Source organism: Bactrocera latifrons, unplaced genomic scaffold, assembly GCF_001853355.1.
Source record: "Bactrocera latifrons isolate USDA-ARS-PBARC rearing strain unplaced genomic scaffold, ASM185335v1 scaffold_10, whole genome shotgun sequence".
Taxonomy (NCBI): Eukaryota; Metazoa; Arthropoda; class Insecta; order Diptera; family Tephritidae; genus Bactrocera; species Bactrocera latifrons.
Window position 1 is genome coordinate 506,491 of NW_017534408.1, and position 19,964 is coordinate 526,454.

The 19,964-nt window shown below is 33.5% G+C and overlaps 1 protein-coding gene across 3 annotated transcripts in view; it reads left to right on the forward strand.

Annotated features, from left to right (window-relative positions):
- Positions 1–19,964, forward strand: part of LOC108966362 (complexin) — a gene marked incomplete at its 3' end in the record, with an annotated part of 186,337 nt that overhangs the window by 71,793 nt on the left and 94,580 nt on the right. Inside the window, 1 exon segment of one of the 3 annotated variants that reach the window (XM_018929214.1) lies at positions 17,696–17,707. Coding sequence (XP_018784759.1) covers positions 17,696–17,707 — 12 coding nt within the window. 3 annotated transcript variants of the gene reach the window in all.

Here is a 19,964-nt window from a genome sequence, read left to right on the forward strand (position 1 = left end):
TCTGTACTCCATAAATATTTTAGGAGATAGTAATATAAAATTGCTACTTGTAACTATAGACAAATTGCACGGCATAAAGCAATAAATCTTTTTTTTTTTTTTTAACCCCAAAGAAGGGAATACATATGTATGCCAAAAATTACTTTGTATAACAGATAAAAGACCTTTCTTGCTAGTTATATAAATATTTTTTTAATATTATTATTTATTAATCTTCTGCGAAATTCATATTCTACATTCTACGATGGATAAATTTCGCGCCCATTCCGATAATAAAAATGTAGGATTTTATTTTAAACTGTATTTCAGTGCGCTTATGATGACTGATATTGTCCACATGATGCTTGTTTTAATAAATAATATATTAAATAATAATTGYGTACATTTATAATTGAAACCATGGTGTTTGTGTAAATTAATTGAATAAAAACGATTTACCAGCATTTACTTAAAAATTATTTCGAAAAAAGTCGAATTAAAAACCCTAAAAAAAGTTAACTTCGGTTGCACTCAAGCTTCAGCTTTACACTACCGTTATGGACTCTCCATGTCTTCCACATCACTATTCTATCTAGGTTGGTTGATTGGAAATAGAGGCATGGGAGCACCTGCACGCAGACYGTCATTATGGTCACCTTGCTCCCATATAGTAGCCAATTAAACTTTATCCACCAACTCAATAGGTTCGATAAAAACCTTGATTGATGGCTATTAAGTTGAAACATTAACCTATACACCATCAATGGGTAGTGCTGAAAGTGCTTTTGTGGTATGCTTGTGTTGATAGTATTTGAAGGCTTGTGCTGTTTCTCTAGAGTATATTGCTTCAAACAACACTAGAAGGGGCTGTATGGTCTAGGACACTTCATCTTGCTCTCGGTGAACAAAAAAAGTCAACCTCTTCTGATCTTTTAYTAGGCTTGAAAATGCTGCGCCCCTGTTGTTAAGGCCTCTGATGACAGTATCGTCTGCGCATCCCAGTAGCATTRTAATTTTAAAGTATCCAGTGTCACTGCGGTTCAGATTAACGGAACTTACTACTTTTCCCAGCATTGTATTGAAAAAGATGCACTAGAGAGAATTACCCTGTCTAAAACCAGATTTAGTATCGAATGGCTCGGAATATCAATCCCGATTTTAACGTAGCTAATGGTTGTGCTTGACATCGTTCACAGCCGCACGTGTTTTACTGGRATACCAAATTTAAACACGGCATCAAATTGGCAAATCCTAACAATCGAAAGCGGCWTTAAAATCGACATGAAGGTGATGGATCCCGATCTGTTTGTCAAGAGATAATCCATTGACCACTGAGGCTTCGTTGTTCTTAAGCCACATAGAGTTGTTTCACCTCATCTTGGACGGGTAGCGGAACGACTATGTGTCGCGATAGAATGTTRGTGGGGGCTTGGCTTCGTTCATAGTACTATTGCTTCCACGATTTAGCGGATTCGAGTAGTGTTCACACCACATTTCTAGTGTACTTTGTGTGTTAACAATTTTTTCTTTSCTGCCTGTACAGAAGCCAGCTCGGACTTTAACCACCTTAATTTCTGATAAAATTTTGTGGCCGAATTCCTGCTAGCCAGTATCTCTTAATCCTTACCTAAAAATAACACTCTATTTAAAAAGAAATCTCAAACTTATTCATCGAGAGTTAACCCGCTCGACTCTAAAAATATGATAAACAGTTTTACTCACTTTGTACGTCTTCAAAAAAATTATTATTAAAAATATTTAAAATGCTTATTTTTTGAAAAGCTTCCAAWTTAATTTCTCTATTGTCAACCAATAATTAAATTTACCAAGAAAGATTTTCATAAAAAATCAAGCTTGTCCTTCCATTCTCTTCTGTTCTTAAACAATATATATTTATTGTAACACACTCTATAGTCTCAAGAATGATAGTACAGCGAGCATTCAACAATTTCGAAAATTATATTAAGTCAAGACAGTAAGCAAATAATAAGAAAAGAGCAGATCTCAGTAATATTTTAATTTTATTTACACGCGTATAATTATACTTTCATATATGTGTGCGTAGAAGTGTTGTGCTATCACTTTGCATTGAGGTTTTGTGGCTTCGCTTTTATCTTCCGTTTGATATAAGTGCAAATTAGTGGAAAGTTATGAACACATACTTATGTTTATGTACATGCATGTGTACATATATATATATATATATATGTATGTATGTATACATTTATCTCTACGAATGCGCAGTTGAAATGAAATACTTCTTTTATAATGTTAATTAACAATGAAGCAAACACATGCTAATTTAATTAAAATCACCACAAACGTACAAACAGGCATGATAATATACAAAAGCATACTTAAATATACTTGCTTAATTACTCCTGAGTGCATAAACATAAAGGAAATGCCACATGTTTGACTAAGCGCCCACTTAAATCAACTCTAACTAAACATCTGCATATATATACACACACATACAATTATGTATATGTGTGTATATATATAAATACATAATTAAGATTTGCAAGAAAGCATGGCTACATACATGCTCTCAAGTTAGTGATTATAGACCCAGTTCTACGGAAGGGAGATGAAAAATAACACACAAAGTCGCAAAAARACACGAAAGCGCTTTTCGGAGAAAACTTGCTGAATTCGCATATTTGCTTCATCGTTACCGTTTGATTGAAGCAAAAATGAGGATTTTTTTAACAACTTTTATAAAAAAAAAAAATTTTTTTTATCAAACAAGCTATATACTCTTAATAACCAGAATTAAATCTGCTCCGCAGTGAACTAGTTCCACACTAGTCTTCTTTTCATTGAAGCAAATGAACTGCATTTCGCAAATGTATTATTATTTTCAAAGCACAAATATTTGCGCTGTCACTGTTAGTTTGCACGATTCACTGCTTCTCGTTGTAGGCCGCGCTCCCGTTCTTCGCACTTCTTACCACCTCCCTCCGCCAGCTTTCTGCACACCTTTGCTAAGTGTGTTTGCATTTAACAAACATATAAATTACTGCAAACACTTGCACATATATAAAAGTAAATATACTTATATATGGAGAACTGCAAATATTTACTTATTTACATCACTAGAAGTSAGTGTGTAGGTGTGTATGTTGCGGAAAACCAGCCAACTTAGCAAAGTTGCCCGCTATGGTAAATGCGCTCCTTTCCTGGTTGCACTTCCTTTCTTCATTGTTTTGCATATTCTTCTTTTTTCTAGCAAATACCAACGAATTTATGCAGACTCATGCAMATTCGCTTAATTGTTGCACTAATTGTAAATATCTGACAAGACACCTTGCTTTTAACGATCATTAACACAACCCGATGGAAATGTGTACAAACATAGGTGCATGTGTGTAAATAATATGCATATGTAGCATTTGTGTGTGTGTGTGTGTGTGTGCGCGCGAGTGACACTTTGCTAATATTTGTGTCTGTTTAATTAATTGTTATACTAATCCTGCTTAGAAGTGCTCTCAACGTTATTATCATAATTTGTGGAAATCTAATTTTGGCAAATGGTAGCATCCTTCATAGTGGAAATTATGTACATATTTTCTTTGTTAAAATATAAGAGTAATTTAAAATATTGGTTTAATGAAATTGTAATTTTTTATTAGAGAAATTATGTATGTTTATTCAAAGAGATAGAGCTTATGAGTATGACTTGAAAATTTAAATATAGTCAGCATGTTTCTGCTATTTTAACTTAAATCCAAAAGCAAGCACATAAAATGGTCATAAAATTATATTTGGAAAGACAAAGAATTTGAAGTCTTTGGTCTATACAAATTTTTGACAAAAAGCACTGTAATAGCTTTACTAAAGAAGCGCTTTACCCTCGTACAAGGCAGGAATAAAGGAATAATAATACAAAAATGCAAAACGTTAACTTAATCATTTGAAGTTTCATTGAATATAATTTAATTTGTAATACCCACCAATTATTCAAAAGCAGCTAGGTCTTTCTCCACCTGGTCTTTCCAACGAAGTGGAGGTCTTCCTTTGCTTTCCCCAAGGGGTACAAAGTCGAATACTCTCGGAGTTGAAGTGTTGTCATCCATTCGGACGTCATTATTTATTGCGATTTAAGTGTCGGTATGTTTGTGTTATCGGTGCGAAAATGAGCTTCGAACAAAGAGCCAACATCAAATTTTGTTTTAAAATTGGTAAAACTTTTACCGAAATGTTTAACTTGATGAACAGAAATAAGTTTATGGCGATGTTTGATTATCCCGTAGCAGAGTGCAAGAGTGGTTTCAACTTTTTCAAAATGGTCGTGGGGACATAAATGACGATCAACATGTGGGCCAATCAAAATCCATGATCACCGGAAATTCCAACGAAACTGTGCGTGAATTCATCAAAAATCAGTCAAAATCAACATTGACATTCATGGAAATGGAATCGAACACCTTCAAAACATCGACTTATCGCATTTTGACCGAACATTTGGGCTTACGAAAGATGTGTGCACGGTTTGTTCCGCACAAATTGACTGACGACCAAAAATTTCTCAGAATCAAACATTCGAAGCACGATTATTTGACCAAAAATCACATTTTAACCATTAACCATTCCCCGTATTCAGCTGATATCGCACCGTGCGACTTCTGCCTTTTCGGAAAAATGTATTTGCCCATGGAAGGAAAGCGTTATGCCGACGAAGAGGCCATTCAAAAGGCTTGCACTGGCATACTGGCGGTCATACCGCCCAACGAGACATGCTTTTGGGCTGTACAAAAAGCTGTATTGAAGCAAAAGGAGACTATTTCCAATAAAATAAATTGCCGAAAAAATTATTTGTTCTGTTTTTTTTTTTTTTAAGTCCTCTTTACTTTGGAACCAACCTTGTATTACATGTCGTATGTACCTGTATATCTCGAACAGCTCTTCGTTTAATCAACTGCGTGGAACTTTGCTTTCGAAAATATTTAAATTACAATATTTCTCGAAAACGTCTCAGCTGTCAAATCGTTCTTTTAAGAATAGCATTTAATGAGACCCATGGTCTCACAGAGCGCCAGTTTATGCGTGGTGGCATATTYGGCTCATATCCTCGACAATATGTCGGTACACYGATGAGYGCTTTTCGCYGTTAGTAATAATAGTAGCATCATCRTCTGTCACAGTTATGTTAATTGACCACTTTTTAATTGCCGGAAGATTTATTCTTTCCGAATCAGCCTACTTCTACTCAGTACTTTGACTTACCAAAAGTTAGAATTCTTCGTTAATGATTGCCAGAACTTCTCTTGTACTTTTGAACTAGTCTCCTTATATTCCAATTCATGCACTGAAATCGAAATCTTTTACAAATTCGTTAACTCTCTCAGCTAAAATTTCGTTTTTGTGTCAAGAAACTCATAGGCGAAATTCCTATACATTCATTCAATACAATATTCGGTATATCTTTCGCAAAATTTAGTGTRAACTTACCCTCTGATGTCCCAACCAATGAAAAATTGCTCAGAAATTGCAAAAAATCAAAATTGCTTAACARGATAAAAATAAAARACCCAMAAACTGGGTTATATGGATTTTTCAGATATTTAAATTTTGAAGATATGCAATAAAAGTTTTTATACAAAAGTATAGATATAAATTAGACCTTTTYATTATCYACAATATTGCCATATATTTTTCTACAGGATTCGTAGTTTTACCGGAAATCGAGATAMATCATTTTAAACCCTCAAAAATTCAATCACGTTCCTTTCTTTCCTTTTCCATCCCATAGTGCTCGTAAATTATTTTCCACTTAATGTTTGTTATTCTTTCCTTCGTTTCCAGAAGCTTCTAATCTGCTTTGAATTGCGTTCTATTCTTTTATCATTTCCAAACGCTTTTGCACTAGTCAATTGATGGAGAATACTCGAACGTCCATGCTACAGTCATTGTTATGKTTTTTAGTTTGTATATATTTTTTTAGGAAAAACTCATATAAAAGGAGCATTCAAAGCACACGACAGATTTGAGGTATATTAACACAAACATACTCACAATATCAGTTTAGTTATATTTGGTTTGTCGCCAGAAGCTTTTATTTCAATTCTTTGTGAGAGGTAACTCTCCTGCCAACAACTGACGATTCTATGTAATTAGCATATAGAACACGATTTATGAAAACATGCAAATATATCAAAGAATTTTCGRTGTCCACCACCACTCTGATTCCTGATACGTTCGCCTACTTTACCTGATCAGGATATGATTTGCAGCTATAAACTAAACTGTGGTGAGCTGCTTGAGTCATATGTAAAAKAATCGTTTCTGGCCACTCCCAAGTGAATGGMKATCAGAGAACTTTCTCATTGGTGTGAACTTCTACACATGACTCCATCCTCCTACTTTCACTCTGTTAAGCAAATACATTATGCATTGGCTCACAGCCGATCCGAAAACTAAATAAGAATCTATTTATATGCTAATGTAAAAATAGGAAGAAAAAGCAGTTATGAAAATGAGCTACACACAAATACTCATAAGTATTTCATATATTTGCATATTCTCCGCTATTTCGTAATAATTTGATTAATAGTTGTAAAATGCTGCGAATTCCTACGCGCAAGCAGAAAGCAATGTAATAATTAAAATAGTTGCTCGAATGCAATTAAAAGTCATTGCGTATACGCAACCGCCGATTTGCTCATTATTGCTTGATAGTTTGCATAACTACTTTATTATTATAATTATATTTTTGTTGCATTTTTTGCAATTTAACTTTGCTCATCATATTACTGGCGCTTATTTCAATTAAATGATTTTATTATTATATATATATATATATATTTTTTTTTTTGAAGCTCACGTCTTTACTTTAATGTGCGGCACACACACACAGAGCAGGCAGCAAGTAGTATGAAAATAAAATAATAATTATGAGCACAAAAAATTTTCCGCACAGTTTATTTTAATTAAATAACTGAAACGCTTTTATTGGGAGTTTTTAATTTTTGCTTTTTTTTTTAAGTTTGCGCTTATTGTAAAGCTCTTTAGGCGCAGGATATGCCGGCCACATTGCATTTAATTATGTATGACTAATATTGTATTAATGAAAAAGTATAGCGGGTGTTAAAAAAATACACAGCATCAATGAATAAATAATTAAAGTGRCAATTTAAATATATTTTGTTGAATCAAACGTCAATGAAATTTGATTAAAAAGGCACAATGGCGCATTCGAGTTCGTATATCTTTGCAAAGATAAGTTTTGTAGGAAATAAGAAAATWTGTGTATATTTTTATGAAGTAATTTATTAATTAAAGACAATTCATCAAATTCGCCTCAACGCTACAACAAAATTTTAAAACTGAATGGCTGCCACAACAATCCATGCATTATGCTGCACGCAGTCACCGCAGCAATGCAATCAAAGGATTAAGCCACACACTTCAGTGAATAAGCGCACACAGCCACACACACGGACACGCAGAAATGAGCTCAATAACCACTGAGTAGGCTTTCAGCAATATAATTTRCAATTTATGGAATTACAGCGCTTTTCAACAATTTCGAAATTGCCAGAAAAAAAACAAACAGCAGCAGCGCCAGACTTCATTTTAATAAAAGCTCAGTCGCTTGGAAAATGCAATTTCCGTGACAAAAGCAAGCAGCTTTCGGCATTTCACCACGCAGAATAGGATAATATTAATGAAATTGATGTAATATAATTTATTTAACGAAATCACAGACACACACACACATGCTCCCATTCAATAAATGCACACATGTGCGCAAATATGCGTGTAGTGCTGCGCAGTGCACATACGCCGAGATAACTGTATTTTTTTCTTGCGACTAACAAATTTTTTTTTTTTTTTTTTTTTTTTTTGTGAAATTTGTATGCTTTACGTATTTTAATGTTGCTTACTTGTTGTTCTCGTGACAGTGCGTTCATGTGCAAAGTAGATAAAAGTTTTGTGCAAGTCTACAAAATTGACTCCGGAATTAGCCGCATGGAGAGGCACTKGTGCAAAAACCGGTTGTCATTGAAAAATGATTACAGTGTGGGCAATTGTTGCTTGTAGTTAAAATAAATATAAAGTGCATGCTTGTTTCCATGATGAGGAGCTTTTGTCAATCGGGTTAACTATGCATGAAAACTTATACAAAKCGTGTCAAGAAGTGCTAACAGACACAATGAATTGTGAATATGCGATTAGTGTGACTCACTGCTGTTTTCAAGATAAGCAACCTACAACTAACATACATTTGCTTTTGTACACCGGGCAGCATTTCGAAGGGATAGCAGAAAAATTAGTTTTTGAAGGGAATAATAAATTRTGGCATTTTAAATCGATTTTCGTATGAAACTCATAAAATACTTAAAATACTAACTTTTAGCAAAGGGGCAGATCTAAACGTAATAGTCTAAGCGCAAATATAAGTAAAAAACAGTTAAATTCGGCACATTTCATATGGCATAAAAGGGTTTTTATGACAGCTATACGSTAGTTCAGTCAGATCAAAATCATTTCCTACAAAATTGTACTGTTCTTCTTCTTTATCGAGGTAGACACCACTTACGTGGTTATAGCCGAGTTTACAACAGCATGACAGTTCTTTCTTTACGCTGCTGGCGACAATTGGAAATTCCAACCAAGCCAGGTCCTTCTMMAMCTGRTCTTTCTAATGGAGTGGAGCTCTTCYTCTTCTTTMTGCTTCCGAGTTATTCGTTCAAGGAYAAATATCTGATCGATCAGTRYGGTAGATTACGATAGATGAGTAGKATATTTGAGRRAAAARSKWKKRRMAWATMWSAKMKMKATMTCWMAAAMWYWKRGSMYMKWRYACKSWSWYTKTRTATATAYACWYYWMRAAAWWTTYWMAMAYWYTCYYWYGYRYRTKWYAWAMWCYMCRSSKMWWWTWTWWWAWMTYWWWAWMWCTYTYTYYTYYWMAWAYAYWTYWSMRYWWTAWMWYWWRMSCYYTYTMTAKAGATGTACGTAACMATATATGTATGTAAGACCAACTCATAAAACTACCACACTTCAAAAAGGTTATCTATATATCCACACCTTGGAAATGTAGTTATGTACCGAATAAATTTAGAAAATTATACGACATTTATTGTTTATTCCCAATAAGTCAAAGGTAATTGAATGTCAATGCGTATACGTAACCACTAGTTTGCTCATATGGCTATACATATAGTTTCTTTATTATTATAAGTATAACTTTTAATGGCGGATGTAATATTCAAACTGAAAAATATTGTTTAAAATTGTATTATATACTATACTTTGAGAAAAGGTCTTAAAAATTCGATTAATTTTAAAATTTTATCAAAATAGCAGTTTTAGGGATATAACAGGAAATGCCACTGCGTATACGTAACCACTAGTTTACTTACTTTTCTTGTATGGCTCAAATAACGTCTCCTTCACTATAACAATTTYGTTTGAACACTAAATACTACATCGAAAAAAAGTTTAACACAAATATAAATTTAACTTTTTTTCCAAATCGTTTGTGAATGTTGCAGAGAATAAACATTGGACAGCTATCGATGCCAAAATGACAAAATAAATCAAAATAAATTTGAACTGTTTGCAAGTATTATGCAGTTTTAAGATATTAATTTTGTTTATAAAAGCGATTCCGATTTTGGCGATTTTTAAAAAATTAAAAATATCGAAGATTTATCTCAAAAGTTACCTTTTCCAGGCATAAATTTTTASGATTCAAGTATATAGCTTTAAAAAATCAGCGCTAAATAAAACTTGTTGTCCACAAGACAATCTAATTAACTTTTTGCACCAAAAATATGCCAGCCCTAATATATGTATACTTTCTTACATATCATATTTTTTGCATGGATCACACTTGCTTAACAACCGTCTGAGCTTCGTCACTACCGCAACGCGTAAATGATGCCGAGAAATTAGATGAAGATTAATTACATTACTTCTGTTATTAATGAGAGGAGGAGTAAAGACGAAATAGTTAATTACACATGCATCTGTATATAAATATATAGTATATAATTAAGTGAAAGCGTACGKCAGCCATGCGCGAGATGTGTGGGTGCATAAGCAGGTTTGCCTATGTCCATACCTATCATACTGTTTGGTGTTTGTTGTAGTATTCTAATTAGATGATTAAGCAGTAAGTAGCGGTTGCTTAAATATGCGCATGCTGCAAAATGCGCACAGTGGACTGCTTATACAGCTTTACGCGAGAATATTGCAGGAACTTGTAAGGAATAGAATGTTGAGATGACCGTGCAAATAATACAAACGACAGAATGGATGTTGAAATTCATTACTTATTACCAAATAAATAAAAAATAAAAATTTTTAATATTATTAAACGATTTATGTATTTGTATTACATTCTATATGAGCAGATTGGAATCCCTGGTATACGCCTGTAAAATAATAATATTATAAGGGTAAAATTTAAATTTAATATAAACAATATAATTTTTTTCCAACGTAGTACCATTTACACATTTATCAACTAGTCCACAACTAGTTCATTTAAGACCAGTCTCGATACGTGGAATTCTCGCTAACCCAACAACACAATTTTCKTTTTCCATCTCCCGTTACTATCTTTATACTTATATATATACTGAAAGTGACATACAACCTCATGTATTCTACACACTTCATAAGCGTTTGTTTGAATGCATGTGTGTTTAAATGGAGCAAAAATAGCTGATTCATTAATAATGCGTAAAGTACATTCAGTAAATGAAACTAATTASAAACTTTTTGCATTCCCTCATACTAATTATGCAATTTTACTCTCCACTCTTTTCTCTTGCAGGTAAGCGTGAACGTAGCTACATCATCAATTACATACACATGCACACTTGAAGGCAAAAAAAAAACCAAACTTCGATTAGCTAATCGAAAAAAACACATGCCAAACCAACGTGCCTTCCTAAATTATGTATATCACACATATTAACACCTGGTATTTATTAATTTAATGCTTTGGATCTACCTATTGTATGTCACGTAAGTCGTATGAGACCRTCGTCCATGAACGAACCTCTCACCAAACCACTACCTGTAAGCGCATAACACACAGGCACACACTCACCGCTATCACCCACACATACACACGGATACACACATGTAAACGCACACTTCATTACCCACACCGAGTGGCGTATATCCTTTCAGCTTTCAACTCATTGAACGCGCTCCATCATGTCGCATTTCATGAGCACCAGGTGTGCCAGCGAACGCACTCAAGTCGGAATTAAAAATAAAAATTTTAAGTCTACGAATTATATGAACTCACTGCGTCGTTGTGTGTATGAAAGTAATAATGTTATGGAAATGAAAGTGACAAAACGACAACTATCACAATAAAAAGTTGAAAAGTTAAGCAAGGAAATTGTCTGAATCGCTTTTGTGGTGTCCTTTGCTGTTGTTGTTGTCCACGCTATAGCTGCTACATTTATGCGACGCCTGAACGCTTGCTGTATACGGCGCTGTTGTCCGCCTGCTCTCGTTTTTAGTGTCACTCGGCCTTGAGCAGAACAGCGGCACCAAGCAGACTAGCGTAAATAATGGTCTGAATGCAACGCTGTGCCGCAAACAAACGGAATACTGTGGCTCATATGCATATATGCAATGTTTCTTATCTGGATTATGCATGTGGCAGGTCAAGAGAAGATAGTCAGTAAGCGAAAAAACGACTTTTATGACTTTGTTCACAGCGCGTCCTTACTTGTGTAATAAAACCATGAAAATATGAAAGATTTATGTAAACAAAAACGAAAAAATGCTTTCGGCATAATTATTTTTGGAGGGCAGTTTAAGAGAAGAAGACACTCTTTGTAATAAAAAAAAAATATTTTTTCGCATTTCATTGAAGCTGCAATGAAGTGGGTAAAAGTTGCAAGGTGAATCAGTGATATTTGATGCAAATTTTTTTACAAAAAGTAAGTGACTCTAAGGTATATATAGTATATAACCTATTGTGTGAAGTCTGCAGCTTACAGTTCAACAAGTAAAATACAAAGTTCAGAGCAGTATATGTCGACCATTTCATATACTTATTTTACGACAATAAATTTGTATGATAATTTTTATTACAAAGAATATATTTGCAGCCTAACACAAAAGCTGCGAGATCTTGTTAGCAACATTTCTTCCCACCACACTTCTGTTTCAAGTGTAGAGATTTCACAAGCATTCTCAAGTCTTTGATGGATGTATGTTAAAGAAATGGTTGCTGGTACCTGTTGAAGGTAGGATAGGAATTTTATTTTTCTTGCAATATTGGACTACAGCTAATCTGATATGTTTTGCAACCCAACCGCATGCAGGTTAGTTCTCAATATTAATATAAGCTTCAGAATAGTCAATTCTTACATTAAAAAACTATCGTAACATCCTTAAGTTTCTCCCAGTGCTCCATTTTTCAACTAGTGTGGTATTCTCTAGAGTACAAAATGAGTCAAGTCAAGCGAATAAGAAGGACAATCAGCTTATTTCTTTCCATTTGGCTGACATATATATTTATTTTGATTTTTGAATGCTAGTTTTCTTGCCAAGAATTCGCGACTTTTGATAGAGGCCTGCTGTCAGAGACTTCTATAAATACTCCTCGAAACCAAATGTATTTAGTTTTTCCGAAAGCGAGGTTGTGCCCTTTTATTAAATCATGTGAAAGGACTCTTTACTAATTTTATATGAAGTCAGAACTGGCAAAAACCGCCGTCATGGGCATACGCCCCAGTTTCAGTTCCTACCAAATAACTCCCAGTACAATGTATGCTTTTAGAAGCCTATCGGATTTGTTTGGTCAAACGTTCACTTTACTTCCAGGTTGACCATAGTAACTAGTATGTAACCTATTTTTTGAAAGTCGTTTTCCCTAAATGAGACAAGTTCGGTATCGCATTTTATAGAAATGATCTTCGCATGATAAAGTACATGACATAGCAAAGCTCTGAACCATGAATCGGAAATTTAAGTTCACAACCAAGCTAAGCATATTTTTCTGCAAAGCTTTGCTAATATGAGGCGCTAAAGTATTGAGTTTGCAACTAACATAAAAGCACGCAACTTTCGCATAACCCATTTATTTGTGCTCCCAAAGCGCGCACTTCAAAATAACCGTACTCTTTTCGATTAAAAATGGTAAGTAACATGTCAGCAAAAAGTAATGAATAGGGTCATTTAAATGTGGTCAGCAAACGTGGGCGATATATGAGAAACGAAAAACAACAACAGCATAGCGCCACAACAGCAAGGCGAGGAAGACTAAGCGAATGCAATACAAACAATGGCACTAATAATAAGGGCTCACTCACAAATGTGTCCGTGTGCATTGTTTTGCGTAGCAGATGGACTGTGGAGCGCCGTCAATGAAGCTGCTTACTTTCATCTCACGCAATACCCGCAATTGAAATTGACCCCACAAAGGCTGCTATATAATTTTTCAAATATATGTGTATGTATTTGTATTATGTATATGTGTATGTGTTAGTATATGTATATGTAGGTTTATTAGCCAGGCAAATAAGTGTGTCAGTAGCGCTCATAATAGCTCACCCACCTATACATGCAAAGAACGAGTATTTGCAACATTCACACACACACTCTCACATATGATATACTTTATACACAAACACACGCCAACACATATCACATATGGCACACATTGGTGCGACACTGTCGTGCAACACTTATCGTACTTACCGCCGGTTTCGAATTGCCAGTTGTCATATGCCATGCTGCACCTGCAACGGTGATTCAACTTGACTCAGTTCAACTTAACTCAACTTTACTTGACTCGACAACTGCACTGAACTCGACACGATAGCACAATTCTATTATGGCTATTGCCATTCTTGTTGTTGCCACTCTTATTACCATTGTTATTGTTGTTCTTGTTGGTGTTGTTGTCGCGTTGTTGAGCTGCTTTTATCGTTGCCGTTGTCTGTCATTTAGTTTATTTGATTTTTGTTCTTGCGCTCTCGCCTTTGTTGTTGTTGTTATTATCGCTGCCGGTGTAAAGTCGCTGCGCCGAGTGGTTCAAACATTTGACATGACCACTTATTCGCCAACCGAATTGTTGACCGAACAACAACAAAAACAAATACAATAGCGCAAGTATGCTACACATATGAAGCCATTGTAGGGCAAAAGTGCTAGCAAAAACAATGAAAGACACATGGCATATGGCTGTTACACAGGCATATAGCTAACCAAGTGTGTGTGGGGGTGCATATGTATGAGTGCTGCACTCAAAGCCTACTATTCGGTACAGCTTTTGGTACTGATAAGGCCATACTCGACCCAATTCCAAGCACATATGAAGGTATTCAAATTCATGCCCACATACGCACACATAGACACGTGTAGTCAGCAGAACGAAGATACCCTGTAGGAAATATTGAAGAATATACTTATTTGAAGTACTCATATTTTAGTAATGTACTGGGAAATACTTGCTAGTTTCAAAGTGTTTTTAATACAATATACATAATTCCAGTCGCTGAAATATGACCTCGAAGGTGTTCACTTTACTTGATAAAATTACCCTCTTATCGTTACAAAAAACTTTCGTAAGTTATAGTTATGTTTCTTCTACTCTGAACAACGTATACTCAGTTTGCAACGACGTGTGATAAAGCCAAACGAAATTTTCGGTAACCCTTTAAAACATATAGTATATGGGCGATTTAATCGCTCAGTTTTTGGGATATCGATCTCAAATTTCGTTTATTTCTAAACATAGCTTATTAAATATATTTTTGGTTTTCCTGCAGGGTATTCCCTTGCTAACAAATATTTTGCCAACTTACCTACAATGTATGAGCAAATGCCTATCCAATCACACACACACCCACGAAGAACACACATAATATAGGCAAACAAATCGGCAATGCAGGTCGCTGCTTAACACTTGATCCACAAACATATATATATATAGATGCACACGAAATGCTAACATATACCAAACATATTTGAGTTAACATGCGCATATATATTGTGTGGACTTATGCAGGTGGATATTTTACACGCAGTTATTAAACTCACAAAGGCATACATGCATACACACATACCATACACACATAACATTTGCTTATATGCAATGTAATTACAAGGCTACCAATGCACTTTTGTTTGGAGGCTGTAAATTCGTATAAATATGTATGCAATATTAAATCTAAATTTAAGGCAGATTGCAACAGCGTAGTGTTTGTATGTCGTAAATATGTACTAAGTAAGTAGGGCAGGCTTTATTTGCGAGTAAAATATTTTAGCAAGGATTACAAGTTCTATATCTCCAATGTGAGTGTAAATACTGTTTTTGTTGTCATGTAGGTATATTAATAAGCACATACATATGTTATGTAGATGGAGCATATATTATACATATATATGTAACTGATAGTTATCAATTTAAATGGGGTTTAGCTTCTGGCTTGTATAGTAATTTAGCTCATATTATTTTATGTCATAAATTTAGACGTTAAAATGTAATTTATATGTATGTTATAAATTAAAGTATGTCATACGTAAGTGTCTAGTAATTTTATGAAAATATGGCAAAACATGATTTGTGCGGCTTTTAGCTTAATAACTCACATAGCAGTGATTTATATTTTGCGTAGAGTTTTTTAATGCGAGTAAAATGTTTATAAACAGATAAAGTTACTATTTATTACTATTTAAAGACGCGGGTACGTTTTTACAAGGTCCATTATAATAAATACCACCGAAATTAAAGACCTCTCATTTCACCGTTATGAAAGGTTTACAGTTCAACGTCCTAAAGGTCATCAAGAAACCTGAGAAGAATGTAGAACATATACATAGAAGATTTTTAAATTTTCTCAGCTTCTTCTAACTCGTGACAGCTTCTAAATTCAATAGATAGTATTTGGTATTCTTGGCTTGCTGGCATGTCTGCATTTAGACCGTGACACATTACAGTTCGAATATTATTCCTTTTAAATTGTAATAGTCCGTATCTTTGGCCCATAATCCATGCATGAAACGTTTGTCTGCTTGCTAAGCACGTCAGAGATTGACTCCACTGATACTAAGCTATATTTTTAAATTCCTTCTTTTCCATAGTCTGAATATAGCATAGAATGGTGCCAGTTCTTTCAAGTTCATCTGCTTCACAGTTCCCAAAGTCGCCGGACTATGTTTATAAATAAACATATGTAACTCCTGTTGTAAGCACACTCCTAGTCAGAAATATAATGTTTTCTTTAATTGATGTGATCTCTGAATCTGGTAGATGTATGACGTTTTCGATATCTAGTTTTGCTGAAATGGCACCAGCTCCTACTCGCTTATTTAGTTTGAACGCATCCATATAAATGGTTATCTTCCCACTCTTCTTTACAAGAGAAGGCAGTAGTGATATCCGAATTTAAATTCAACTCTATAAGATTTTCGAAAATCCAATTACTGGCCTCCAATAGGGATGATTCCCTGAATATAAGAGCTGAGTTCGCTGCTGGTTGCATCAAGAACAAGTCTGTTGGCAGTAAATGTAAAATTTCGTTTAGTACCCGACCTGGCGTTGCATAAATATTTCAAGAATATAGAGTAAAAATTTTGAAGAAAATAATTTGTAAATTTCGCAATACGCGCTATGTTGACTAAATCGCTACTTTAAAAAAAGGGGAATCTTACCTAAAATTTTGCTTGTTTGAGTCCAAATTCGATTTTTTATCAGGCCAGAAAATCAGTAGGTCGCAGTATCAAACCATTTGTCTCTGTGTAATCACTTTAGAAAACTATAAAAAGGACGAAATAGGTTGACTTATGACTTTCTTCAGTTCTAATGACTTTTAACCGCCTCCTGGCAATGATTATGTTCGATCTCTATTCCATTCAGAATAAAACAATTCTAAAAGTTTTCATTAAGATAATATATAAATACGGTAGTTAGCTCATAAACATAAGGATGTCTCTTATACACATCTAGATGTGTATAAGAGACAGGCTCGAGAAGAAAGAAGTGGTTCTGCGGCTTATCTGAAACTTTTTCATTTAATATTTTTTTTGAATCGTACGAATTTATATGAAAAGTGGTATTGCACTGTCCGGCTGGCATGCCAAATATCTGGTCGTTACTACTTGGAAATAAAAACAAAAATAGATATTTATTCATAAAAATATGTTAGCCTATTACACATATGTATATCAAAAATTGTATATATTTATAAACGAAACGAAATAAAAAATATGAACAATTAAATAAGTGTAAAATATGTGTAAATAAGAACGATTTAATTATGCATTCACTTACGGTATACTATACGAACAAATAATCATGGAAGGCGGTTAACACATGATTTCTCACACTTTCAAAACTCAGACACCTACCCTCACATTTAAGACTAACTACAAATTTCATACCACACTAGGCGGAAAGCCTCTCAAAATCGGCTGCAAAAATATTGAAGGAAATTAGTTGGTAATTATCAAAAGTCTCAAAGCGTTAATAATCGTTCATCTCCCACTGCGTGTCAACCATTTTAAGGCTCTAACTGAAACCAGTATCCATTAATCTCACATACGCCAGCTACTTCGCCAAACCAAAAAACTCACAAAAAATATAGTTTTAAGCCTTATGTGACATATACTTGTATACGATCCTTGTAAATGTATGTAATTATGTACATAAATATATTTACATTACAACGTACGGTTGAGGATTTGAAGTGTTAACTAATGATTTTCTATTTTCAAACACGCACAACAGATGCTGCCGGCGGTAAATTCTTTTTACTTTTACTAATTTTTTTTATAACATTAATATGCAACAATAACAAGTAAATATTATAGTGCATCTTTATATAAAAAATATCGCATTTACTTTCAAACGAAAGTAATGGGGAACATAATTTTTATTCAAATTTACAAGCATTTTTGCATATGGCATCCTTATACCATGCGTTGCGAACATTTTCCAAAATCAAAGCAAACACAATTTTTATAACGCTACTCGCATTTTTTTTTTTCAACCACCAAAGTGCATTAGTTTATTTTCGATTCCATTTTGATTGCCTTGACGTGAATAGTAAATTTGTGGAGGCTAGCAACAAGAGAACAAGTTAACAATGGCAAACAATTAAATTTTTCATCATTTAAAATTTCAATTAGATTTGTTCATCAGTGAAATAAACAACAAAATTTGCATATAATATAAATCGGCCTCCGAATGTTTTACTTAATCGTAATATTTATACTATTTGTTGTTGCACAAATTTTACATCACAAATCAATTTAATGAAAATTTCCATTTAAATGCATTAGTTGGCGTAGTTGAACAGCAAATATGTGCATAATAATTGCAAATACAAAAAAAATTACGCACGCACAAGTAAACAGCTAAACAGCTAAGCGCATTGCAATTATTTACAAATGCCCTTAATTAAATATTTACAATTTTCTAATAATTCAGTAAACTAATAATAATAATAATAACGTTTATTTATACGCTTCTGCACATTGAAACGCACTTTTTGCACAAACTGTTTTGGCATTTTTGCTGCAAAAATTTTACATAAATCAAACAATAGAAGAGCACAACCAAAATAATATTTAAAAGCATTTACATGCACTTGGTTGCATTCGCACTTAATTTATTTGTTGAATATTATCATGGAAATGTTGGCAATGTGCTCACACTTCGAGCTCGCGTAAAAATTGTGTTTAATTTCGACTCAATTTGCATGCACTTATGCTAAATTTTAGATATTTTTTACACCGATTAAGCGTCACTGAACACAAACACTTCTACACCTCACGAAAATTTATACAAACCTAATTGATTCAACAGCAAAACACAAAACGAGAAAGCTTATACCCAAAGCTTGAATTTGTCCCCTTTTTAATGTTACACTATTGAATTTACAAAAGCGAAACTTTTACGCTTTGGACGATTTTGGATAAGCTTTGAGCTTTGCCAAATTTTTAAATGAGCTTGCGGCGCAACAAAAAAAAAACACACTTTTTAACATGGAAAGATTGTTTAGAAAATAAAACAACGAGCTTTTACTGAAAAAAAAACTCAAAAAATTTTAAAGAAAATAATGCTAAATTTACAAAATTTTATTTACGAAAGCACAACTTTCGAGCTGTTAGAAGTTTTCAGATACGCTTTGAGCTTTCACAAACTTTTAAAAGAGCTTTCGACGCAGTAAGAAAGAGCACTCGCAGTTTTTATTATGAAAATATTGCTTAATTAATAAAACAACGATCCTTCATAAGGCTTGAAGATATTAAAAAAAAAAAAAACGTTTAACGATTATATTATTATATTATAAACTATATTTATAAAAGCAAAGCTTTCGTGTTTTTCAGAAGCTTTGAGATAAGCTTTGAACTTTCATAAAATTTGAAAATACCTAAGCAAATACTTCCAATGATTCTAATATTAAAAAAAAAAATTATTTACAAAAGCAAAGCTTTTAAATGAAAACCTGAAAATAGTTTACATAAGGCTTAAGTATACTAAAAAATTTACTTCTAATGATTTTGTTTGACTCTAAAGAGCGCCAATTTCATTTGTATGGTTTTTAAAACTTCAACCATTTATAGCGAGCTTCTAAAATAGCCAGAAAAGGGGCGATGTTTCCTTAATCTACAGTAAATATTCGCTCTGTAGAAAAGTAGTTATTTCTTCTTCTATTTATATACGGATAAATCGAAAAGCTTTCACATACATATGTCTGACATATACTTGTATTTTTCTGAAGCTTTTTTCTTAAATTGAATATTCCTAACTGTTGAATTTTATTGAAACTTGGCATAGCTTAGTTTATTTATACTCCACATAGACACATAGAAAAATAAAATTTTTAAAGCTGAAAGCTTTTTGATATTTTTAAAGATTTAGAAAAGTCTACAAAATCCCGAAAGGCCTTTTTAAAACCATATGTTTAAAATTGACACCAAACCACAAAGCGCAAATTTTACAAATCTAAATAAATCTTGACTAAGAAGCAATAATAAAAGGTTAATTTGAG